Source organism: Camelus bactrianus, chromosome 29, assembly GCF_048773025.1.
Source record: "Camelus bactrianus isolate YW-2024 breed Bactrian camel chromosome 29, ASM4877302v1, whole genome shotgun sequence".
NCBI classification, from domain to species: Eukaryota; Metazoa; Chordata; class Mammalia; order Artiodactyla; family Camelidae; genus Camelus; species Camelus bactrianus.
The window spans coordinates 2,700,365-2,726,920 of record NC_133567.1 but is presented as its reverse complement, the minus strand read 5'-3'; the positions used below and the strand labels follow the sequence as shown (position 1 = coordinate 2,726,920).

General features: G+C 48.6%; 1 protein-coding gene and 1 long non-coding RNA gene across 2 annotated transcripts in view; one reads left to right on the top strand and one right to left on the bottom strand.

The window, feature by feature from the left end:
* Window positions 1-25,208, top strand: part of ST18 (ST18 C2H2C-type zinc finger transcription factor) — an 85,643-nt gene extending 60,435 nt beyond the window's left edge. Inside the window, exons 13-22 of the mRNA XM_010970701.3 lie at window positions 2,420-2,535; window positions 7,279-7,341; window positions 8,063-8,131; window positions 10,652-10,714; window positions 10,818-10,898; window positions 11,757-11,978; window positions 17,350-17,438; window positions 18,537-18,640; window positions 20,460-20,603; window positions 22,792-25,208. Of these exons, the coding sequence (XP_010969003.2) occupies window positions 2,420-2,535; window positions 7,279-7,341; window positions 8,063-8,131; window positions 10,652-10,714; window positions 10,818-10,898; window positions 11,757-11,978; window positions 17,350-17,438; window positions 18,537-18,640; window positions 20,460-20,603; window positions 22,792-22,932 (1,092 nt within the window). The 3' untranslated portion in view covers window positions 22,933-25,208. The remainder of the gene's footprint in view (window positions 1-2,419; window positions 2,536-7,278; window positions 7,342-8,062; window positions 8,132-10,651; window positions 10,715-10,817; window positions 10,899-11,756; window positions 11,979-17,349; window positions 17,439-18,536; window positions 18,641-20,459; window positions 20,604-22,791) is intronic.
* LOC123613038 (uncharacterized) lies at window positions 8,718-11,749 on the bottom strand. Its single transcript, XR_006720367.2, has 2 exons — window positions 11,387-11,749; window positions 8,718-10,864 (listed from the first exon to the last, which is right to left on the bottom strand). It is a non-coding gene; the product is annotated as an uncharacterized LOC123613038 (long non-coding RNA).
* Window positions 25,209-26,556: the final 1,348 nt, after the last annotated feature.

Sequence of the window (26,556 nt, the reverse complement as noted above, 5' to 3'; positions counted from 1 at the left end):
CTGAGAAATAACTGGGCCTGTCGGCTTCGTTCAGGTGTCAGTTCTGCGAAGATTCCAGGGCTTGAGATGCTGAAGGTGCCCGACGCTGCTGTCTGTTACTCTTGTTACCATTACGTTCTGGTCTTCGCTGAAGTCCATACAAAATTCCATCTGTACATTAGAGGAATTTCATTCTCTAAACACACACATAGGCGCCACATTTTCTCTTATGTAGAATAAAATTATTATTTCCAAAATGATACTTCCAATTTTGAAAAAATTCAGACAAATGAGGTTGACGTGTTTTTTCACGTTGTGCTATTTAGGAGTTTATCCAATATAAAATGCTTTTGTAACAAAATTAAGCTTTCTTTTAATAATAGTCACCTATTTTAATCTCTGCAAGTTCCCAGAGTTAATATACCAGCCCCCTCCCCCAAAAAAAGGAAAGAGACAATTATTTCATAATGCAATTGCATGTACTAGAGTCCATCGGTTTTGAAAGAAGTTACAAAACATTTAAAAGGTGGTACCCAATAACATCCTTCTAGTTAAACATCACCACGTCTTACCACGCTGAGTTTAATACCACATATTCTGCAAGCGTTAATTTTGAATGCATTTTAGTCAAACAACTTAAACTTTCATAATTGATCATTTCTTTCAAAATCCCTTATTCCCTTGTCTTCCAATATGTGCAGATTCAGTCAAACAACAGCTGATGATCTTTATGTTTATCTGTAAAGGCACATGCCTCCTTAGAGACACTTTGTTCTTACATTTATCACAAAGAAAATAATAAAATACCTCTCTTTTACTTTATGTCATTTTTGTGAAAAATTCAGCCACTAAACAGAAAAACAAAGGCTGTTCCACGTTGAGACCACATTGGCCAAGACATTTATAAATTACAGCAGAAAACACTACCCAGGCCGAACCCAGGGAGCTCCAAATGGAATGACGGTGGTGTGTCAGGTTCAAGGGCACGAGGCATTTTCACGGTACCACTTGGAAAGGAATAACCTCGTTTGCTGATTTCCTGTAGACTCCATGGAGGCAGCGTTAAAACAGCCCCTCTCTCTGTACCTTCATGGGCAACGGTCATCAAGCACTCATTTGCTATCTACCACTATTTTCAAACATTTGTTGATAACATAAAACGGAACACTCAGTATTGAAAGTAACATGAAGGAAGGCATTGCACCAAACCAGGTTTTACTCTCTTGGTCTGAAGATAATGTTACTTGAGGTACTTTTACCAAAATATTTACCACTGTGCGATCTTGTGTGAAATAAATGATTGAACTGTTGTCTAAGCAACCAGTGAAGGAAACTGCATCTGCCTCTGTGGCGGAGATCGAGGTTTAGAATTCTCCTCTGGTTGGGAAAGTCCAGGGGTGCTGCTTTTCCATTGAGCGTGAGTGTGGTTGTACATTCAGCATGATTTAAAATTGTGTTTGCCTTTGCAATCTTATATCCACCTGATTTAAAGGAGATGTACCTTGAATAACTCAAAACTGTTTTCTCACCTTAAATAGATCAGGACTTTTGAGATTCTGGAGACTTTTTTATATTAGTTAATCTGATTTTTAATATTAAATCCAGGAAGTATTATATTTGCTGGGTATAAGCTTAATGATGAAAAAAATCAGCTAATTACACGATTGAGTAAAGCCATCATTAGTTTTCTGTAAGGTAACGTATCAGATGGTAAATAAGTGGTTTGAAAGGATCGATGAGCCTTCCTTACAAGATCAGGAGCAGGGCTAAGCTTAAAAGCAGGCCGTGAAGATTGGAGATGATCCAAGAAACTCGACGCAAGGAGCAAAAGCACGGCAGAATACCAGCTTAGCCAGGGGTCGTGTGAGGAAAACAGTTAGTGATGTGAGAACGAGAGCAATTACCCAGGAAAAACAAGCTGAGAAAGCTGCCTAGACACTGTGGGCTCGGTTGCTCTGTATTCAAATAAATCACTTAAATCTTAATTATTTGTACATCAGAAAGGACACTCTATTCACCTGAATATACTTCTTCTTTCTCTGCTTAAAAAATCTGTGTGATTCGTTTTTGCAGTATTTGTTTTAACAAGGACTGCTGTATACAGGAAGAACTATTTCTATGTTCTCTAGGAAACTGGAGACACATTAAAATATCACCTTATTGACATGGCCTGAGAAATACCTCTGTGGTTGTTTGCCAAAGTGTGAACTTTTTAAAGGTGTCCCCATGAATTATAATTTCTCATTCTCCACCAGGAATAAACACTGTCCATAACAGTCTGGATAGAACCCTTATATTCATTATCTTATTTATTTTGTGTAAAAATCCTATGAGGAATTTCAGCTGGGTCTTTAAGTCAAAACTCAAATTTGCCCCAATGGCTTCAAATACAGTTGTCTTTCCAGGGTTCCCCAGCACCTTGTGTTTTTTATTTTTCCAGAAGGACCCAGTGAGCTCTCTAGAAAGTTTGGAGGAAAAGAAGTTCCCCGGAGAGGCCGCCATACCAAGCCCTAAAGCCAAGCTCCACGCAAGAGATCCCAAAAAAGAACTAATCACGTAAGTGGCCTGGAGCAGCTTGCCCTGCGGCTCTGGAACTCAGAGACTCCCGTTCGTGACTTTGAGTGACAACACCTGGGCCTACAGAGTTGCCTTTAGGAACATTTCAGGGCAATTTCAACCAGTCAGTAGTTAAACATTCTATATGTACCTAAACCTATGTCAGAAGTAAAAGGATTATGGGGAAAATGTAAGGACAGGATCTCAAGCTAAGAGGATTGGAAGTCTAATGTATTGAAAAACAAAACATAGAAAACAGTTAGAAATGTTTATGTGCTGATCAGAAGGTCTTAGTCTGGCATCCACTGGCCCGGAGAAGCCAAGCCAGGGCTTCAGGGAGCCTGCAGGCTTACAGACTTACTGCAAAGGGGCACGTGGGAAGGGAGTTCGTGGCGTTCACCATGTTTCTCAAAGGATTCTGTGACTGAAAGGCCGAGAGACCGGGGCCCGTGAAGGCGGGTGGGTCACCCGGAGCAGAAGTGTTGCCTGTGGCTCTGTGACTAGGTTCTTGTCCCGTCCAGAAGGAATTCAGAGACAAGACACAGAGGCTGAGAAAGTAAAGCGAGGATTTATTAAGGGATGGACGGCACGCGCTCAAGGGGAGAGCGGGCAGGCTCAGGGCAGCAGCCGCCCGAGTTTCTTTGGCAAGTTGGTTACATAGGGTGTGAAAATGAGTGGGCGGAATATTCACCGGGGAGGGAAGGGTTTGGGGTCTTATTCCCTAATTTCCATCCCAGCCCCACCTTCCCGAGGGGAGGAGGGGTTTTGTCCTTGTTTCGTCTGTGTGGGAAGTGTCGTGGTGTCCCTGCACGAGGGTGCTGCTCATCTGCAAGGATAATTGCATTGAAACGAGGGCATAAAACTTTACATTCGGATGCTGGAGACTCCTGTCTTTTCCCACCTTTCTTTGTTGGCCTCCAGGCCACATGTCGCCCCAAAGTGTGTGAGCTCTCGTCAGCCCAGAGGTTCCTGCTTTTCTCTCTCTGCCCAGGGACCCCTGGTGCTCACGTGATGCAAGGTTTCCTGCATTTGGCCTGTGTCCCTCCTTTCTGCCCAGCTCCTGCCACTTGGCCTGCGTCCCCTTCCTCTGCTCGTATCTAGCTGCCCGCCTGCTCTGACGGAAGGACCAGGCAGTCTGGGGAGAGAGAGCAGGACGAGGGCCCTGGGAAGACGGCCTGACTGCCGGTTTTACGTGAACGAGCCCCAGGTGTTCGAGCAGACACGTGAACTACTGTCGTGGAGGAACAGCCTGCAGGCTCTCCTGAGGCTGGATGTGCGAGGGGGCCGCCTGCAGTCAGGAAGACCACCCAAATGATGATGCAGAGACTCAGACGTGAGGTCGTGGGGGTGCAGCTGGGGGATGGCGTGTCAAGGGCGGCTGTAAAGAAAACAGGGGACGGAGTGCTCGCCCCAGAATTCCAGGACACGCATCCCGTGGGACCCGGGAGGGAAAAGACGCTCACAGAGGAGACAGTAGTGGGGCCAAGGAGGAGGGCGGGGCGGAGGAGGGGGGAAAGTGATGGTCGTGGCAGCTGAGAGCTTAGAAAATTCCAGACGGGGCCTTTGATCATTTCAAACGCCACAGGAAGTTCAAGGAGGTCCAATCAGAAAAGGCTGGGCAAGTCCTGGGAAAGCAGGTCTTTGGAGCAAGGAGGCCGGGCAGCAAGTGCAGGCGGGGGAGGGGGGGCAGGAGTGGGGATGCAGGGGTGTCTGGCAGGGAGACGTGGCCACCGGTTCCTTCAGGGACAGGACTCTGACTGGGGCCGAAGCCCAGCTCACACACCCCTTGTTTCTTACCCGGGGCTGTCAGAGTTTGGAGTGTGGTCCCCATGACCTGCTGGTGGATGTGAGTCTGTGGGGCTGTCCTGACTTGCCCTCACCTTCCAGTTCCAGCGAGGGGAGGTCGGGACACCCAGGTGGACACTGAGTGAGGGGGCAGGGGGAGGAGGGAGAGGAGGGGCTTTCAAGTGAAGACAGAGCAGGAGCCAGGGCCCTGTGGCATTTACGTCCCCAGCAGGGAGCAGTTTCCCGGCTGAGCGGTGTTCCCCTCGAGTGAGGGAGCAAAATGCAAGAAAATGTTTTCTATGTGAAAATGATGCGGCGTTCGAGCACACGCAGGCATGAATACATTTAAAGCTGCGGAGAGTTTCTAGCAGGGAGTAACCCTTCCGCACAGGCACCGGGTCTGTACCGTCTCTTCCTAATTCCCCGGCTTAAGAGCGTGGTTATGTTTTTCTAATAAAAAAATTAAGACCCCTCTCCTGACCGGCTCCCACCTCCACCCTGGTACCGCCTTCCTTCTACGGCTGATCTTTCAAGAACTGGGCATTCTCTACTGCACCAGGCTGTTGTTTCTCTCCCAAATTTTTCACAGATAGACTTTCACGCTCACCGTTCCTAAGTCCTCTAGGGACCCCAAAGGGATGTTGGTCCCTGGTCCCCTTGGAACTACTGGACGGACCGCAGGAGCTGGCTGAGCTGGCCTCTCTCTTCCCAAGTCTGTTTCCCGCACGTGGCTTCCCGGACCCCAGACCTGGGCCTTTTCCCCACCTCCCCTGCAGCCGTCCAAAGGTGGGGCTGCCCGCCCTCAGGCCTGCTTTGGTTTATGTTTCTAACGTATAAAGTTACCTTGACTGCTTACCAAAACTGTCTGGCTGGAGTAGGACTTTCTGATGTCACTGATGAACATAAATTTGCTTAGAGTCTGAGCGCCACTTCCTGAGGGAACTAACTAGTTCCCGTTCTCTAAACAGTGATACTTCCACTTGCAAATCTTCCCAGAATGTACCACCCCACTGCACCGCATGTTGCTGTGTGGGATCATCGAAGAGCTGTGATTTGAGCCGCTACCAGAATCCGAAACAGAAACATGTCCCACCGCACCGCCCCTTCGATCTTTTCTTTGCTGCTGGACCTGTTTATACCGCGAAGCTTCAACCAGATAATTAGCAGCTATTTAAATGCTTGCTTTATTATTGCATATCTTCAGTAATTTATAACTGTCTGGTTTAAAAATCGTTGGCACTTCTATTGCCTCTCCTGGCAGTATTAATAAGAGTAACTAAAAAGTGGAAATAAAATTTACAATAAAATCAACGCAATGCTGTTTTGGCACACCAGGTGGCGATGTATTCCAAAGTGGGAATTCCCACTCAATGACGACCGGCTCCCAGGCTCTAAATATTCCAGCCGTGCAACAGTCAGAACAGACTGTGTCTCCACTTAGTGGGTGAATGGCACCTGCAGGATAACTCGGCTCAGGTGTTAATCACTGTTCTTTTTTTCTTTCCGTGTTTACCTGTATTTGTAGCTTGCGCGTTTTCCTTTCGGATGTCCTGTCCAGGAAGTGCAGGGTGGTGGCCGGGCTGGTGGGAGGGAGCGGGGTGCTAGCTGGTTGCCCTGAGATCAAGTCCTGACAATCAGGCATCTCTCTGAGATGGAGATGTTCTAACTCTTACAGCTTCTCTCGAGTGCCTGAGAATGACTGAAAAGTAGCTCACAGGGAAAAGGCGCTTCGAAGGTGACATTTCTGAAAACCTTGAACGTCTCCAATCCGCGCCAATGTCCCTTTGTGAGGGCAGATTCTGTTCTGCGCGTGGGAAAGCCTTCACTTTAGGCCCGGTGCCTAAAACATCAGGAAGCACCGGTGACGGAGCTGACTTTCCTGGGATTACTGGCACCGCCACGGGAGCACTGAGTGGGCTGGGGTGGCCCGCTTGCTCCAGCCAGCGACTTCCCAGCAGTCAGCAGCAAATAGGTGACTCAGGTCAAGGAATCTATTAACTATGGAAGCAAAACTGCTCAAGATACATTGCTTTAATTTAATTCAATTAAAAGCAATTTTTTTTGTATTTAGGGGAAGATAATTAGGTTTAATTTTAGGTTTATTTATTTATTATTTAACAGAGGTACTGGGGATTGCTGCAGGACCTCGTGCACGCTAAGCAGGCTCTCTACCACTGAGCTACGCCCTCCCCCTTTAGTGTTATTTTAAAAACACACCTAAGAGGCACAGAATGGGACCGGTTTCTGAGATAAACAAAGTGCACGGGACAGACTCTGGTCTTGGGCAGACAGCCTGGGGGGCTCCCTGCTGAGGTGCTTAATTGGCGAGCGTCTTTGCTGGGTTCAAACCTTTGGATGGAACTGGTCACGAGCTTTATAAACTGAATTTCCCGACTGCTTCTGTGCCCCCAGCGACTTTCCATCTAGCGTGTCCGTTCACATTTCAGTCGCATGAAGCACTTTCAAGGGTCGTCTTTCTTAGACGTTTTCTGACATGTTTATGACGTTACTACGTAGTCCTTATCTTTCAAAAACAATCACAAGAATTTCTATTCGAAATCTGCAGTAAAATTGGTGCCAGGATTCCTAAGAGCTGCTGTCATGACAAAGCGCAGGTTTATAATATTTGTTTTTATGACTCGTATCTTCAAAGGAGTAAAAGTCCTTGACTGCAGACTCACAGGCATCACCAGGACACAGGTTTAGCATCACTCCCCTGCATCACCTGAATCAGACACCTGGATGTGATGCTGGAAACCAGTACCTCCCGGTCAGGCCAGTTTCCCCTGAGCCCGTGCCCGGTGCTCATGGACCCGACATCCTCAGCTCGCCGGCTCCTGCGTGTCCTAGACTCTGTTAGCTGACCTTGAAGACAGAAGCTACCCTGTAGCCCATCAGACAGAGCAGGAGAACCTGTGCAGTGCACTTGACCCTAATTCCGTGTTTCTGCTGACCCAGCTGCCCGACGCCGGGATGCGACGGGAGCGGCCACGTCACTGGAAACTACGCGTCCCATCGCAGGTACCGCGCCTCCGTGGTCGGGCTTTCCTCGCCCTGCCCCGGCTGAAGTCCTTGCTCTCTCCCGTTCCAGAAAGAGATTGTCTGGATCAGAAATCGGAGACCGAGTTAGTTGGGTTTTCGGTTAGTTTTGTTTTGTAGAAACAAGGCAAAGTTAAACATTCCATCTGTGTACTTACGTAGAACAGAAATCAGACTGTTTTTGTCAAAAATGGTTTTCTGATCCTGCAGGCCAGGCGGCAGCCCGGAGGCAGTTTACGTCAGGCTTTGGCCCTGTCTGGCTTTAGGACTCAAGCGAGAGCAAAGACAGGCAGCAGTGACCCAGGTCCGGGCGGGCGGCCACTGGTGGGTTCGAAGCTGTGCGGTGCAGAGAGGCTGCGTCCAGCCCTTCCACCCACCTGAGTCACCCCTGGGCGCCATCCCTCAGTGCTGCGGGTGGGGGGGGCCAGCGTCAGTCATCACTGCCTCACTGAGTTCCGGAGCTGGGGGGTCTCCCTGGGCTGAAACCCCTCATTTGGTACATAGCAACCCTGAGTCCACGAGAAGTAATTAAGGTGCCCAGAGCCCCGACCTGCTAGAGCAGCAGAGCCAGGTTCAGACCTGGTTCCGTCCCTCAACCCCGTCAGCGGACTCAGCGTGTTGTTCACAAGCTCCGGCTGCCGGTGGGTCGGGCTGGGGGGTCAGCCTGTGTGTTTCTGTCTTTGCCTTTCTCCTCCCTCCGTAGCGTGTCCGGATGTCCTCTGGCGGATAAGACTCTGAAATCCCTCATGGCCGCAAACTCTCAGGAGCTGAAGTGAGTGCGGGAGCCCAGCCTCCGGGTCCTCGTCCAACCAGCGGGGCCCCAACCAGTGGCAGATGGCGCCCAACTCAGTGACCACCCACGAGCTTTTGTATCAAAAAGTTCAAATGACTAAACCCAAATCAGTGCCATTTAATTTGGTTACTCTGCTGGCTTCCAGGGTTTTATATTTTTTTTTAAAGCAGTGATGCTCACCACAACGTCATTATTCTGTTCATCTCAGAGCTCACGTCCTAAATGAGACCCAGGAGGGTGCGGGAAGCCCCGTCATTCTCTGACTTCAAGACAACTACACGACATTTTGCCTTCCGGGCATTTTGAGTCGCGGGACTGCCTTTCACTTTTGGGTGCTGGACACGATTTGGGCTCACTCCCACCTGGTCTCCAGGACCTCAAAGTCACATGGCTATTAGCTTTTATTGATTGATTTTATTTTTCCTACTCTTATCTTCTTTTACCCCAAGTTTCTCACCTACTTATTTTCGGGTGTTATTATTATATATATAGACTAATAAAAAGTTACAATCTACTCTCTGCCCTTTAAAAATACAATAAGGCATACATTTAGAAAAGCTAGAGAATAACCTTAAACAAAGTGGATAAAATTTATTTGCACATAATAATATTTTAGGAAAAATGAGTGTTACTAAGTCTAGTGATAAAATAATGTTTGTGTAAATCGTAGAATCAACATTTGGTATCGAATTGACACATAAAATTTCAGTTATTATGTTTTCTCAATATTTTCTTCATATTTTCATTTTTTAATTTGTTTAAAATTTATCTAAAAATTACCCCAAAAAGTTTATGAAAGAAGATGTGACATTTACTAAACAGGTATAAAAATGCTGAATTTTAGCGCCATCAATAGAAAAGACAACTATAAAATATGCAACTGTTCCCATTTTCAAAGTGAACGCACAATTAATTGTCAGTGTAGATTCTAGAAATCGTCTGGCTGACAACCGTTTTTCTAGACTGAAATGTAGGAATGTGACGTGGAGACTAATGAGTGGGTTGAGAAAAGGGCCAGACATTCTTCCTCAATCTTACTTAAACTCAATTACTCAGCACTTATATACTCAGTCTTAGTCAATTGCTTTAAGCTTCTGCATTGCCAGATCTTAAAAATAGCTATCGGTTCTAAGTATTTTCTCTAAACATTATTTCTAGAAAAGAAACGTTGCTAGTACATTGAAAGCATGTAGACTGCAAGGTTCTCTAGCGACGTTCGGTGTTGGCATGTTTCATGCAGCCATCCGATAAGCAGCACCTCTGGCTTTCTTCTGTACAAAGAAGAAAAAGCGACATTTCATTGACCTCAGGCTTAGATAGTCAGGGAGGACTGCAAAACAAGGCTTTGGGCACAGATTTCTCCAGGATAGCAATGTGTTAGTAAATGACTAACCATTTTACTAAAAATATTAATAGAAAAAGACGAGCGTCTGCGCCTCGCCCACAACATAGAATACATGTTAAATCTCTAAGCGGTTGATTCAAGAACCAGAGCAGGGTCCTCCGGTGACCTTGACGAGATGTGTGCTGGTTTCACATTTCCTTTGAAAAAAGCATTCGCTCCCTGTATTTTGCCTCCAGATTGAACATAAAGGCATTTCCATGGAGGTTCAGTGGGTTAGAATTGACAAAAAGGAATGTTGTTTACATTCTTCTTTGGGTTATTATTTTCCTCAAACTCTTGTTTGGGGAGAAAGCTGAACCAGGGTGGACGTACAAGTGAAGTAATCACAATCACGTTGTCCACAGGGCCTTCAGGGAAGCAAACGTTTTATGACAGACTCTGTGTTTTTATTTCTATTTGGCATTTTTTTAAAGGCAACAGAAATGTGAGAATCTCTATATATTTTTGTCTTCAAGTGTATTTTAAAACTTGTTCCTAATTAGCATTCCTAGTAGGATTGGATTCTCTTTCCTTCTTCACTCTCCTGAGTCCGAATTCAAATGTTGATTGTCGGTCAGAGTTAATGGTAGATTTTCCAAAAGGCCGTCTAAGCAGGGCCGAGCAGGTGCAAAATGTCCTCAGTCCTTTGGCATCGACAGGAATCTGCCAGGTCTCTGGGGTACCCAGACACTACCGTTGTCCATCTGAACTGGCAGGACCCTCTAAGGGTGGAGCAAATCAAAGAAAATAAATGATGCACAAAAACAATTTGGCAACTCTTTTTCTTAAGCAAGAGATAAGAACTTTGCAGGATGTAGACAGAGGCCCAGCAGTCAGCTGTGGGTAGAATTTCAGGTTCCTTCCAAAATAAGGGTTAAAAAGAAGAAAAAAAAAATGCAGGGTAACACCTAAGACGTTGTCTGCCAAGCATGGGGCAGTAGTTACACACCTCAACGTCGCCTTTAAAACAGAACCTTAGCTAAAACCCGGTTACAGTTGAGCAAAAAGAGCGCCACGGCATCAGCTCGTTCTACGCAAACGCTGGCTGGCTGTGATGCGGCGCCCCGCCCTCCGCGACAGCCCCTCGGCCCGAGCTCCACCCTCCTGTTTTCCAGGTGTCCGACCCCAGGCTGTGACGGTTCGGGACACGTGACGGGAAACTACGCCTCCCACAGAAGGTAGGACTGACCCCCCCCCCCCACAGAGGGTGGAAATCCGAGTGTCCAGCCGCCCGTGAGGTCACGTGGTTCTGCTTTGCTCTTTGCCCGGTCCGTTTTTCAGCCTGTCCGGCTGTCCTCGCGCCAGGAAAGGTGGTGTCAAGGTGACTCCTGCAAAGGAAGAGAAAGAGGACCCTGAACTCAAGTAAGTTCAGGCGCCGAGGCCCCGGCGCAGGGCAGGGGGTGCTCGGGGGTTGAGCCGGAGGGTCCTTGGCCAGGAGGCCCCGGAGCAGCGGCAGAGGCCTGGAGGCTGGAGGGACCCTCCCCGTTCCAGCAGGGCTCCCCCAGGAGGGGAGGGGGTCCGTATCTTCCCAGCTGTTTCAAAGGAAAGCAGCGTTGTGGCCGTGCGCCAGGGTGACAAACCCGCCAGCGTGTTCCCTGACCCTTTAATTTTGTTTAAGGTGAAATTTTATCTAAAGTGAATTCCTTCCTCTGCGAAATAGGGGGGCCTCGGGGGGTAAGTGCAGACACACGCAGACCCGCAAATCGCCCGCTCTGCAGTCTAAACACAGTCCTGAGACACTGGGAAACCAGCCGCTCTACGAGCAGGGGGCTCTGTGACGGAGGGCGAGGAAGCGTCTGTTTTCCCCTCGGCCTCGGCCTGGACACGGCGTGACACCAGACGGCCCTTACCTGGCTGTCTCTAGAGCTGCAAAGTGTGGCCAGCACTTGACTCCATTCTTGTAAAGTGGGAGGCAAGTTCCCCGAGCTCTTGGAAGCTCCTTCTCCCCGCCGACAAGATGGGATAATAGCATCTCTGCCCGCCAGGTGTGCAGAGAAGGTTACCTGAGCTCACGCATGCAAACTGCTCAGCTCCGAGCCCGGGGACCACTGCTGCTAACACCGGCTGTTCCCGGGTGGAAGGGGCATCTGTTAGACACTGCCGTCGCCCCGCTCCCCTCCCGGGTGGTTTGGACTCGCCACCACCTCCTTCCTCGCTCAGGGCTGCACCTGCCTCGTCTGGTCTCTCCCGGCAAGTGACGTCTCTGCTCTGTCTCCCTAGGTGCCCTGTGGTCGGGTGTGACGGCCAAGGTCACGTGTCGGGTAAATACACCTCCCACCGCACGGCTTCCGGCTGTCCCCTGGCCGCCAAGAGACAGAAGGAGAGCCCGCTCAATGGGGCACCCCTCTCCTGGAGGCTGAACAAGCAGGAGCTTCCGCACTGCCCCCTGCCTGGCTGCAACGGCCTGGGCCACGTCAACAACGTCTTTGTCACCCACCGGAGGTAACCCTGCTCTCCGTCTTTCTGTTGCATCGTTGTGGTTGTTTTTGTCCCCTCCCAGGTCGTTAACCAGAGCCCCTTAGATGTCACTCCAGCCGAGTCTTGCCAGCTGGGTATTTGCCTAGTCTGAAGGACGGGCAATGTCATTTTCTCTCTTTCTGAAAACTCACTGCACACTCTCCAAGGGTTCTGATAGCTGCATGTGGGTTTTGTTCTAAAATATTCTTCTTGCTGCCCCTTCGTGATGGACCCGCCTCCAGACGGTTCGCTCCAGTTCCGCGGGTGATACTGACTCTCCGACACGTGTGGCCGTGAACGTTCACTTTACACACTCCTGCCGATCCTTTCCCCTTGGGGACTGGCTCGAGCTCAGACCAAACTGTAGTTCTTTTGTGGCTGGGAGCAGCGGCCAGAAAGAGCACGTCGCAGTGAAGGCCAAGGACACAGAACGGGAGGCCCGGGGCTGTCTAGTCTCACGGTGACGCGATGCCTTCATCCCCGGGCGGCCTGCAGGCATTGCTGACCTTCGTCCAGGGCTTTGGCCCACGTTCTGCGTCAAGGAGAGGAGCTGGGAGACTCACGGCCCGTGTCTTCAGTCCCCGCGCCCTGCAGGTGGGGCCCCCGTGCGTGGTGCAGAGTTCAGGTCTAAGGAAGCTCTGCTGATGCGCAGGTGCAGACGGGCCGCGCTGGGCATTTCGACGCCTGTCCCGCCCTCAAGGTACCTGTCATCAATGGCGTCAGGAAATGAAGCTTTCCAAGAGCCACACCCGCTTCTGGAGAGAAGCTGCGCTTTTTAAGTAGTTTGTTTTCTGATGGTTGTCGGACGCCCGGTCGGGTTCACAGCAGCACACGCTGAGTCCACCTGCGTCTGCGCCATCATCCTGTGATCCGGAACGGCAGTCCTGGTCAAGCCGCCTGACGGCACACCGGCCACAGTGCCTCATCGCGGACCCTGTAAGATCTGTGTTGACCCTGATCGTGAAATACTAATGCCGGACGGGGGTGAGCACAGCCCTCAGTGAGAACAAGACAATCTCTGTGAAAATTGTGGCGTCGTAAATGATGCCGCCGAGGCCTGGGGAGGGTGCGGAGCGGCGGGGACCCCCAGGTGCTGCAGGGGGAGGAGGAGTCGGCAGAACCCTGTCAGGATGCCGACTACCTTCAGAGTCAGACGTAAGGAAGCAGGTGCAGGTGCCCGGCCGTCCAGCCGCCCCGCAGCCTCGCCTGCTCCCTGGAGCCCGGAGACCAGCCATGTCCCAGGGTGCAGCGCTGCTCCCCCCGCCCCATGCCGGGACCGCCCACCACGCCCGCCTGCAGTGCCGGGAGCAGCATTGGTTCCATGTGCGGGGCCCCCAGCATGGTGTGGGCATAAAGGCACCGGCAGGCGGGTCTCGAGCAAGTGCTGAGTGGGAAGCAGTGCAGAGGCATCTGTGTGGTGTGATTCTGTTTCCAAACAGCGAAAAAACATGCGACAGAATTGCATTTTAAAAAGCGGGGCTCAGACGCTGGCTTGGGAAAGCTCTCCGGTGTTCTTAGCTTGCTTCCAGTAAAATAAATCCTTCCTTCTTCCGAAAAAAAAGATAAAAAGGAAAAGAAATAAAAGGCAAAATAATTATTCATCTCGAATTCTAGTTACCGGCTGTCTCGGGGGGACAGGCAGCCGCTGTCACTCGGGGCACGGGGGTCTCAAAGTGTGTTCTGTGCCCGGCAGTGAATTCAGGGTGTTCTCCTCAAGGGTGTTCTTTAAACCGCAAACACACATTGTGTGTGTCTGCGTACATACTGTTTATTTCACAATAAGCAGGAGTTAGAAAACGTAGGCTGCAGTGCAATGCAGAGACTCTTTTCCACGAGAAGAAAAATAATTAAAGTTTAGACAAATGAGTGATTCAGATTCCACTGTTTTTCACTCATTATTCACAGGATGGAAGAGACCACATTTAATATGGGGTATTCCCTTTGGGGTAGAATGCTTTTGTTTAAAACTCTACACAGGATTTAAACAAATAGCATAATAAAATGTCTACCTTGTTGCCGGGCACATACCAGATGTTCAGCACAGATAACTCCTTTCCCTTTTGCACAGTCACATGGCTGTGTGTGCAGGTGTGCGGTCATCCACTGAGGCAGGAACAGCACACTGGACAAGCACGTTCTGACCTACAGCACATCTTTGTTTGTTCTGTACCTCGGCCCTGACACCCTGAGGGTGGTCACCTGTCTTTCTGATGCCCAACAGCAGCTAACCTCTGTTCAGGACACTTCGTCCCAGCAGAGAGCCCTGCTCTAAGCTCCTCACGAGGTTTAACCCCTTAAACCTTTACAAACCCTGAATAAATAAATAAATAAATAAATAAATAAATAAATAAATAAATATATAAATATTCAATGAAGTATTACTCAGCCATAAAAAAGAAGAAAATAATGCCATTTGCAGCAACAGGGATGGACCTGGAGATCATCATTCTAAGTGAAATAAGTCAGAAAGAGAAAGAAAAATATCATATGATATCACTTATATGTGGAATCTTTAAAAACGACAGTAGTAAACTTACTTACAAAACAGAAACAGACTCACGGACATAGAAAACAAACTATGGTTACCAGAGGGGAAAGGGGGGAGGGATAGATTGGGAGTTCAAAATTTGTAGGTACAAACTACGATATATAAAATGATAAACAACGAGGTCTTACAGCGTAGCACAGGGAACTGTACCCAATACCTTGCAATACGTATGTGTAACTGACTCACTGTGCTGCACCCCAGGAGCTAACACAACGTTGTAAATTGACTCTACTTTAATCAAAAAAGCTTCAGCAAAATGGGGATAATTCAAAACTTACCTTGGAGGACAGTTGAAAACAATTACCTGTGCATTATATAAGCATTACATTTACATACTAATTACTTTAAAACCTTTCATTAAGTGTTACACACTTCCACTCTGGAAAAAAAATAACAGCTGAGAAGACAAGCGATACTATGTTAAGTGCACAGACACACACACTTCATCACGGAGGTTTGCAGCTTTAAAACCGTAAGTTCTGTGACTAACGGAATTCGTTTAGTGCCACCCATAGCTCTGTACTTTCACTGAGGTTTATTAATACATTACAGACAGTGATGTCCACCGCACAGATTTGTCGTTGGCCATTCTGCTGTAACAGGGCAAGTGCAGATACAGTCTAAAATTGCCTTCACGTGCCTGAATAGAATTGCGAATTTGGTCCAAGCCGTGTAGACACATTTTTCCTGCCTTTTCAGTGTGGAGCCCAGACCCTCAAGGTGATGCTTGGCCAGCCTTCCTTTTTCCCTGCACAGTGAGATTGAGACTTGCAGAGGACGTGGCCATCCTCCAGAGGAAACGGGACTTTTAAAATATTTTCCTGCCTCAGTTTTCTTACATTTAGGATTTATTTTATATCCTGAAAGATATAACTACATTGGGAGACATAAAACACCCAGTTGCATTTTTTTAAATTTTTTTAAGGATTTAATTTTCTTTTAATTGAAGTCAGTTGATCTACAATGTTGGGTCAGTTTCTGGTGTACAGTGATTCATATATATATACACATATATATATAGATATATACACACACATACGTACATACGTAATTTTTCAGGTTCTTTTCCATTATAGGTGATTACAAAGTATGGCATACAGTTCCCTGTGCTGCACAGCAGGTCCTTGTTGTTTATCTATTTTATATGTAGTAATTGTATCTGCAACCCCCAAACCCCTGATTTATCTCTTCCCCCGACCCCTCTCCCCTTTGGTAACCATAGTTTGTTTTCTACACCTGTGAGTACATTTCCGGTTTGTAAATAAGCTCATTATATCTTTTTTTTTTAGAGTGACATTTTTTTCCAGTGGCATTTTTTAAAACAAAGCCTCATTTCCATCACTTCACTGTAGTCGGTTCTAAGTCTCCTGGTTTTTGGGGGGTGGGGGTTCATGACCTTTCCACACCCCTGTTACACCTGGACACGTCAGCACCCTGTCGTCTGGACACAGCAGATCCTGAGGGCAGAGTCAGAGACGTTATGAGGAGGTATTACAAACGGATTTCCTGCAGGTCACTTTTAAAATCCAGCTTACCAACTAAACATGAGAACACAGTGTGTGACATAAAACAAGACAGACTTGGGCAGACTTTCCAGAAAAAAAGGTAAACTTATACAGGCCACTCTTTACAACGAGAAGCTTCCAAAATAGAAAAATCAGGTTCACAGTTCAGCTTCTGCTTTTTCATTATGCTCTTCTCCTGTGTAAAATAGTTCATAATTTATCAAATCTTGGCAAACCACATAGCCGTCCTTTTATGTGTAATATTACTTATCTCTTATTGTTTTATTCCATATAATCTTAATATGGAATCATTTAAAATTCTTAAAAATGACACTCATTCTGCAAACATTTATTAAGGACTCTGCTTCAGAAAAATTTTCTTTCACTTTGCCGAGTGTTCTAATCTTTGGATTGAAAATGATGATTTCATGCGTGAATTGTAACCAAATTTCTTTGGGGAAAAGACATTTTAAATGGCTGATTATGATAATTTTTAATTGTATTTAAAAATTGTGTCTCCAAAAATATAACCAAATTGCAAGAGAATGAATGGCTGTGCAGAACAACAAAACCATCTTATCATGAACTACAGGAAATTAGCTTGGTTCGATGTTGTCAGTACCATTTTGGTGCACTTTAAGTAAAACAGATGATATTATAGGAAAGAAACACATGGTGAAGGGTGCAGCTCGCCAGGAAAAGCGTACAGACCCCGCCGGGGCCCTGCGCTGCCCGGCACCGAGTGCACCTGAAGGTGCTTACAGCCGTTCTTTTATTTCCCTTTCACGGAGAGATTTTTCTACTGACAAATAATGTTCTAAAAGTTAAAGAAAACATTAGAGCCTTTCCCCTGCTCAGACTGAATTTGCCTTGGAGGGGGTGTTGTTTTGGGTCTGTATGGCCAGCACGAGGTCAGGAGAAACTGCATTCTACTTTACTATGCGTGGAGTTTTGACTCATTTGGAGCAATTCTTATAGAAACTGTACAGGTACCATCTTCCCTTTACAGAGAATCACCGCTGCTAAAGGAAGGTGCCCGTGTCAACGCACAATGGCAGCGTTTTAGCAAAAGTGATTAAGTGAAGTATCGCCTGTAGCTATTTGTATTTTGATTTAAGGGAAAAGACACACAACGTTTTACAGTGTTTGAGGGTCCTTCGCTCTTGTTTTCACAGGTAGCGTTATTTCCTGCAAAGAGACTTCAGATTACAGTCAGCAGGCAGAGGCTGAAACAGGAAGTGGGGGACACAGAATTCTAGTTTTTGTAGGTGTTTACACATCAGTGTAACTTCTCTTTTCACAGCTTGTCTGGATGTCCTCTCAACGCGCAGGCCATCAAGAAGGGCAAGGTCTCAGAAGAACTAATGACCGTCAAGCTCAAAGCAAGTGGAGGTAGGTGCGCTCGGCGGGCCGGCGCCCGCCCGCCCGGACACGGCCACGGCGAGGCCCCGCCGCGCGGCTCCGGGCGCCGCGTTCTCCCCCGGCGGCCGCCTGCGCGGAGAGGGAGCGCGAACGCGGACGCCCGCGTGCGCAGGTGTGACCGAAGCGCGATGCGCCGCGCCGGGCGTGGACGCCCCGTCGGAAACTGACTGCGCCTCCATCTTTTAAATTTTTTAAAATAAAATAGAATGGAGATTTAAAAAAGTAATAAAATAAAACAGACAATAAGGACCTACTGTTGAGCACAGGGAGCTGTACTCAATGTCTTGTAGAAACCTGCAATTATAAAGAACAAGAAAATGAATACACGTATAGATACGCACGACTGGGTCGCTAAGCTGCACGCCGGCGGCTAACAGCGCTGTAAACCAACGGTACTTCAATCAAAAAACCTGGGACAAGAACTCCGGTCACTGAGGACCCGCTGTGTGTGCAGCGCTTCGTGTTGCATGTCGTCGGTTCTCACAGCGAGGACTTCACACCGGTTTCACGGAGGAGGGCGCGGAAGCACAGGGAGGGGCAGGGCGAGGGTCCGGCGGCGGCCCCGCCCCGGGTCCACGGGGAGCCCCCCCGACAGCGGCCCGCAGGCAGCGGCCCCGCGCGCGGCGCGGTCTCGCGCGCGCCCGTCCCGACACCCCGGGGCCCCGCGCTGGGGGCTCGGCCGCCCCGCCCCGGGCGGGCACGCGGTGCCCGGGGCCGGCGTGCCTCCTGCGGGCCCCGCGAGGCTCCGTGCGGCCGAGGGGGGGACGGCGGCTGCCCCGCAGGGTCCGGCCCGGGCGGAACGGGAGGTGGCCGGGCCCCTCCCGCCGCAGAGCTGGCGCAGAGCGGAGCTGCGGGGACGCTGGGGCCCCCGTTCAAAGGGCGGGGCTCCTGCAACGCTTCTCACCCACTTTTTTAGAATCCTGGGTATGGATTCGGGTAAAAATATAACGTTTCCAATTAAAGTCTCATTTTCACTGAACAAACGCCAGCTAAACGTAAAATGACTCAGATTTGTCACAGTCTCGTATTTTTGGTGTGAACTAAAACAGTCTTGACTTTTTTTCATAGGTATAGAGAGTGATGAAGAAATCAGGCACTTGGATGAAGAAATAAAGGAGCTGAACGAGTCCAATCTTAAAATTGAAGCGGATATGATGAAACTCCAGACTCAGGTAAAAGGGAAAAAAAGAAAGAGAGGAAGCAGTGGCTTTAGGTAATCATAATCCTAAGTGGAGACAGAATATCGAACTGTTGGGTCTTAAACCTCGCGATAAAGCACACCCTGACCTCCTGCAGTGAATACAGAGAAGGTCCCGCTGCACCATCATGGCGCAGACCTGACCAGGTGAACCCCGGGCCATTGCGACTTGGCAGCTGTGGGCAGGACCGCTCCCATGGCCTCGGGCGCACCAGAGGTTTTATCAGCAAATAAAACAGATCCTCCTGTAATTGCAGACACTTGTCGAGCACGTGGTGCTTTAGAAAAACTGTCACGAGGAGATTTGAAAATACTTACCTTCACCCGTAGTTCAAGGTAAACAGAGCAACTTTTTAATTTAATTTTCCTAGAACACCCCTGAATGAGTCAGTTTGACAGAAACAGATCTTTTCCAAGACTTTCGTGAGAGATTGTTTCCTGAAAAGCCAAGCAATCTCTCAGTTCTGCATTCCCCTGTATAATGTCTGCCCCCACCCCCGACTACATTTACCCACACGGAAATTAAAGGTTCAGTCCCGGACCTTTAAAAACACTAATAATGAGTCTATTGCAACAAACCCAAAGGGAAAGAATAGTGAGATGAAGTTAGGGTGCGGTGCCTTCCTCCCCCTCTCCTGAACCGTGGGCGTGTAGACCACCTGTTACTGGCTCTCAGACACCCTCCCTCACAGCAGCTGTGAGTCCGTCTGAAAAACAGGCCTCAATGTGACCAGCATCGTGACCTCCCACTTACAGCGGCCAGGACTCCGAAAAGGCTTCATGCCTTGGTTTGCAAATCATTGAAACGCGTCCTGCAAACCATTAGTGGAGAAAGCAAAGATCTCTGCCCTCCTGGAGCTTAAAGTCTAGAAGGGGAGGCAGACAATAACCAAAAAAAAAAAAAAAAAAAAATCATAAATGATGAATTGCATCGTCTGGGAGAAAGGGCCGGGAGAAGCAGTCAGGTTTCCCCAGGAGACAGGACAGCCCAGCTCAGCCTTGGGAGAAGGAGGCATTTTGGCGGAGACTTGAGGAACTGAGGGGGTGAGCAAACAGGTTGGGGGAAGAGTGTTGTGAACAATAACACCGGCCACTGCCAGACCCCTCGACCCCGAGAAGGCCCAGGGTTGGCAGGTGTGTAGTTGGGGGGGATGAGCCCCAGGTAACCCGTGGGGCCCCCCAGGCCACTTTTCAGATGTCGGGTTTTGTACTGAATGAACGCAAAGCCATTGTGGGGTTTAGAGCCGCGGGTGAACAGGATCCTATATGACCCACAATCTGCCTGACGTTTTAAGAGACTTGTGTTGGTAAGTGTGTTGAAGCCGGGGAGGGAGACTGGGGGACACAGCCGGATGCAGGGACGCCCCTGAGAAGGGGGCACAGTCCAAGTGGGGACAGTCCCCACTCTGGGCCTTTGGAAGGAGGAGCCGGTGGCTGTGAGTGTGAGAGAAAGAGCGTCAGGCCGCCTCCCAGGCCTGGACAGCAGGCAGGTCGCCATCAGCTGGAAAGGAGAGGACCACGTAGGGAGTGGGTGCAGGAAACAGCGGGGGTTTGCCCTTGAACGGGCAGAGCTCGAGATGTCCATCTCCAGCCTCATGGAGACATGGACCTGTCATCCCGGGGGACATCTGGGCTCCAGACACACTCGGGGATGCTCCGTATCCCCAGAGCGATGGGGCTGGGGAGGCAGGGAGAGGCTGCAACCTGGTTGGGGGGGAGGGGCTGCCGTCTGCAGCTGATGCCTCGGGCTTCCCAGCTCCGCCGCTTGTACTCCCAAGTTATTTCCGTTTCAGATCACGTCGATGGAGAGCAACTTGAAGACGATAGAGGAGGAGAACAGACTGATAGAGCAGAGCAACGAGAGCCTGCTGCAGGAGCTGGCGGGGCTGAGCCGGGCCCTCATCTCCAGCCTCGCTGACATCCAGCTCCCGCAGATGGTGAGTCCCACCCCCGGCTTCCCGGTCCTCCCAGTGTCGGCGAGCTGTCACCCATGGGCCAGGGCGGGAGTGTCGGCTCTGGGGGCGCCATCCACCGTCCCAGCCGCCGCCCCCCACTTCGTCACGTCGATTTGCAGTCACTTCCCTGGGAACGTGACAGATACGTGCGTTTACACTGCATGACGCCCAAGCGCTTTTGATGCCGCGGGAGTCATTTAAAGATGAAGGTTTATTTGAAACTTGTTTCATAATGTAATATGAAAGTTGGAAGCCAAAGTTCCCACTCTAAAGATTGGTTTCCAAAGAGAAAACTTGCTGACATGGCTTACAAAATCTGAGACCCAGCCACTCACCTCATCCACCCAACTCAAGAACTGTGAGAACACCATTCAACTTAGTGGTTCCTTCATCCTAAGTGTGAAGAACTTACCAAAGGTCTCTTCACATGGAGTAAAAAGCATAAAAGTGAGCAAGGTATCCTGTTTCCAAAAGCTGAACACATATGTGAGGCACTGAGATTATTTAAAATTCATAGAAAATTAGTTTCCTTTCCATTTTCACAAATATAATAAACATTTGGAAGATGGGCTGCCTGCTGAATGCTTTTAATTTCCTCAGTGCATATGTTTTTAGAACAAGTTTTCTAAAGCTGCAAATTTGATATACAGGATGGTTTAAACAAGCAGCAATTTAATAGAGAAATGTGGCTGGTTTTCCTGAAAGCAGTAAATCTCAATTTACCCAACTTGCCAGCATGGAGCGCCCACCTTGACATATTCCAAATATGTCTCTTGACAAGTAAAAAACATCAATAATTTTTTAAAAATAATGTAATAAAAAAACAAAAGGAAAATAAGCTGTCACTTTATGGCCAATAGTAAGGTAATTATTGGATGTTACTGTAATGTTATTCCTTAACGTTTGTCTAACTCTTACTTGACATTTGGATTCTGTAACACTTTTCTCGACGGTGCTGTGAGAACCATTAACCGTAGGAGATAAGCCGTACCTTGCATAGTTCTGTACACGGCACGCTCGTGGTGATCTGGGGGCTGACCACACTGACCGTTCACAGTTCATCCGAGCACCAGTCTCCTATCCTATGGGTGACAAACTCGAGGCTCAGAGACCTACGTAATTTAACCGAGGTTCCAAAGCCAGCGCGAGCGAAGTGACCTGGCTTTGCAGCGTGGCGCCTTTCTCTCTGCCACGTGCGTCCTCGGCGAGCTAGAAACTCACGAAACTACAGCAGAAACGACACAGGGACAGAAGTCAGGGTCAGACAGCGCTGAGAGATCAGTGCCTCGCTGAGCACCACACAGTCAGCTTCACGCTGGGAAAGCCAGTGGTGACAGTGGTGTTACTGCTCCTTAGTGTTCAGACCTCTCACAAGTCCTGTCTTCCAACCTCTTGAGAGGTCAGGGTGGCACGGCTGCAAAAAGCTGGGGAACGCACCCAAAAGTGGCTGAGCGGCGCTCCCTCCCCGCCCCTCAGTCCCTCATACTCTCTTGTGCAGTTTCCACATCTGCCCCACATCTGGGGCTGTTCTCTGAAGTCCCACATTAGGCAAAGGAGATACCAGCACACACACACAAAGAATCAGAGGCGAACAGACCCTGATGTTGTGAATCCAACATTCCACCCAGAAAGACAGAGAGGTTTTAAAATAAATAAATGAATAAGCCTATGACTGTGACCCTCAGGGGAAGACGGACAAAAGGAGGAGATGAGGACACACTCCCACTAGGCAGCTGGTGACTGAGCAACTTGTCCCACCGTAAATTCCTTAAATTCCAGCCCAGAGCTGTCAGTGGGAACTTCTGGTGCCGGCAAAGCCTTCCTCCCCACCCCGTCCACACTCACCTCCCGCAAACAGTGTCTCTGTGCTGCGCACCGCACATCGGGCTGAGCCTCCCTGTCGGGATTCACGGTGCAGCTGTGAGTGGCCCAGCCCAGCAGCCAGACGTCCACCTGCTGTGGCTGCAAACTGACCACAGAACGGGAGCATTTGGGCACACTAACCCCATTAACCGAGTGAAGAGGGAGCAGCACCCACTTAGTCTCTGCGTCTCCCCAGATGCCTGCATTCCTCCCAGATGCCAGGGTCACACGCTTTCCCATGCCCGTGGTCCCCGTTCCCCACAGCCTGGATCATGTGTATGGTGCAATGTGTCTTGTCCCCATTTAGGGGCCCATCAGTGAGCAGAATTTCGAGGCCTACGTCAACACGCTCACAGACATGTACAGCAATCTGGAGCGGGACCATTCCCCGGAGTGCAAGGCTCTGCTGGAGAGCATCAAACAGGCGGTCAGAGGCATCCACGTGTAGGAAGGACCACGCACTGAGGGTGGGGGCTCGCCCCCGCAGCCACACCGCCGGATGTGACCGGGGCTCGCCGCTGAGGCGGGCAGGTGCCGCCCTGCGTTTACAACTGCACCATTGCACTAATTCTCCCCCAGCTGACGTGAAAAGGAAAAAAAATCTATGATAAACTCTTTGGATTAAACGCAATGCAGTCAAATATTAGATCTTATTTATTTTCGTATGTTTTTCTTTTTTTTCTTCATTGCACTCTCTCTGGGTTTTTCTTTTTGTAAAGTATATGTAAAATAAATGTGACATTTTTATATTTTATTTATTTCTAATCAAAGAGTTTTTTTTATCTTTAACTGCATTTTGAAGTCTGCCATATTTTTACAAGTGTGTTTATTAATTTATTTTCCAATAGAATTTAAATAGAAATACTATTGTCAAATCACATATCTTGCTGGGTTTAAATGAAAGACGGAAAAGTATGAAGGAAATCCTTGTCTAAGGACTGCACTAGGGTCCAGTTTGATTTTTATTGCACACTTCTGCCCCCTCCCCCCTCACTGGCTTCGTATTTATAAATGCGCTTGGGCAAGGTGCACACAAGGTAAAGGACGCCCACTGGTGGGGTGTGCGCCCTCACAGAAGCACAGGAGACTGGAAATCAGCCGGTTCTGAATTTGTCAGCAATAATTAAGTAGAGCAATCAGCAAAGGATTCGACTTGGCTATGGAGTTTCAGTTAAAATGAATTATTTGTTTGGAATGTTTTAAAGGAGCAAGGTTTTTAGTGACGCAGATTTGTCTATTTGTTTTTCAAGTTAAATCAGATAGTTGGCAACTCTTACCCCAAGACAAGAAGGAAGACTTGATGTGACCGGCCAGGCTTTCCTTCCCCACGTTGGTACAACGCACAAGGGGTGATGACGTAGGTTTGTACTTGGCAAATGCAAACGCATCCAAATGGAAAACCGTGTAGATACCAAATCCCCTGAAATAGCATTTATCTTACTGGGTTGACTGGAAAGGAATGGAAAAAATAGTCACACTTGCAAAAATGTTACCCGGATCTCAGTCGTTGCTTTGAGCGCTGGCGACGCTGTCTCAGCCTCCCTCGACAACCAGACAGCATCCAAGTTGGTAGAAGTCTTTCTGCGGGGCTACACGTGCTGCACAGTACACACACGCACGCCCACAGGCACACACCCACACACACTCACCGACACGACGTTGAGCCCGCGACCTTGAATTTCCGGATGGATCAGAGTTTAGTAGTTGCTATCGTAAAGGCAATGTCTATTTCAGGGATTGTAAAGTAGTTAAGCATTGTTTCAAAAGTTTTTTTATATTTATTTTTTTTAAGAAGAAGGTATAGACAACCAGCTCAACTGCCTTTCTGCTGTGCACACACGCCTGGTGTGCGACGTGCCTCCGTGTAAATGGGCTTGATTTCTGTGCTGTGACAAAGTGCTTATTTTTCCTAGCCTCATGGACGTGTGCACTGAATGCAATGGCACTCACAGGCTTGCTGTGTTCCGCTGTAGTTGCCGCTACGGCACAGACTGAAGTACCGCGGACAGCGACCGCACCCCGTGACACTGCGGTCGGTGCTCTGTGCTACGTGGGGCTGAACTTCGGTTTGGGGTTCATTTGAATCCTCGACTCCTAGTCTAGTGAAAATGAGATGTCTGTTCTTAGGTAGGAACGGTGTTTATTTAAAAATCAACTTAAAAAAAAAAGAGCTACCATATGTGCTGTCTATTATAAATGAGACACCAAACGAAATTTTCTATTAAAGTTATGTACTTGCAGACATTTTACTATACGATACTTGATAGTTGCATACAAATGAGTTCACTTATTACAAAGACAAAAGTTTAATTTGCTAAATATTTTAACAAGTTTGTTATATATTTTATTTAATTTAAAAGAAATCTCTTACCAACCTATGTATTTATTGCCATAATTTACTATGACTTCAGGTTAATTGGTTTGTGTTTGCCTAGTTCGGACAGGATGTTTTGTGACGTACGTTTGTATTTATTTGCCTCCTTTGTACTTGATGTATTTTGTAATGTGCACTGAAACTTTTTTTCCTTTCAACTATGTTAATGATCGATACTGTAAATCGGGTCTTTTGTAAACAACAAAAAGGCAATGATGTATGCATTTTTTTTAATTTGAAGTAGTTTGTATACTGTTTCTTCAAACAATTAATATTTCTTACATCAAAGCAACCAATTGTGTTCAGTGCTGTACATTTGGTGTATGGTAGGAAATAAAAATTGATAATGAGTTTCTCTGTGGTCTTTCTCAAGCTCTGAGAATCACAATCCCGGAGGAGCTCAGTGCAGGGAGGGCACACCTGGGCCTCTGAGGGACTCTGATGCTTTCGAGTCTATCAACCAGTCTGCTTGGCTTACTTTTTCACTCCAAGTGGACAGGATTTTTTTTCTTTTGCCAGTTGGTGAGCCATCCCAGCCGTGGGTCAGGAAGGGAATACACATCCAGGACCGCAGGAGCTTTCGATGTCCGGAAGCCCCTGCCGGCAGCAGCAGGAAACACCTGCATCTAGCGAGCGGTGGGCAGAGGCCCCACGCCCCCGATTCCAGCTCTGCTCTGAGTGCTGAGGGTGCCTGTCTGTTCAGACAAGCCAGCGGAACTCCAATTACAGGAAAATAGTAATAATTCTTGACAGCAACTCCTTTGTTTGCATGTTTTTCCTATCTCATGTCCAACCATCAGCTTAGTCTCATTTTCCAGTTTCTGCTCACTTTTACACCTCTCTGGGACTGATCTCCATTTATACTCAATGTGGGAAAAACCTACATAACCATTGTGATAAAGCAAACTTACCTGAAGGGAGGTCTGGGGCCCCAGAGGAAAGCTGCGGTCCCCGGGTAGACCTTCGTGCCACAGGGGGTGGCACACAGCGGTTAACGCACAGGAAGGGCAGCTTGCTCTCAGTCCCCGCGTTTGTGTGCACAGGACGCGCGCGTGGGCTGTCCTGCGTAAGTGGATCACAATGCAGCCCGCTCCCCGTTCCTTGCTCCCCTTGCAGAGTACGTGCCCCTTCTCTGCCTGGGATCTTACCTCAGTGAGCAGTGTCTGCATCCCTGTCACCGAACGCATCAGAGAAGGAGCCAGTCCTACTGGAAATAAGAAGAGAATGGGGAGTGAGACCGACCCACACGACACACGTGCTGTCGGAGGCGTGTGCGCCCGCCCACCTCCACGTGCGTTCAGCCTGGGGCGATGAAATGAGTGACGGTGTTACGACTGGGGACACGGGCTCCTGTGGGAACAGTGGGAAGGGGACCTCCTTGCCTCTGATTTCCCGGGAAAAGTGCTGGTCCCAGGTGAGCCGGGCAAACCCGAGGACAGGCATTGCAGGCAGCGTGGGCAGCACGTGCAAAGGGCGGTGGTGAGGCAGGTACCCACCAAACAACGGAAGGGGATTAAAACATCCGAAAGCTGGTGAGATGGGAGAAGAGGCGAGAAGCCCGGGTCAGTGGGAGAGAGAGTCATGGACGTCCAAGCTGAGGAGCTGAACTTCTACCCGCAGACCTCAGAGTGCCAGAGAAAGATCCAAAACCGCAGAATGACAAGACCAGACATCCACTAGAGACAACTTATTCCACCA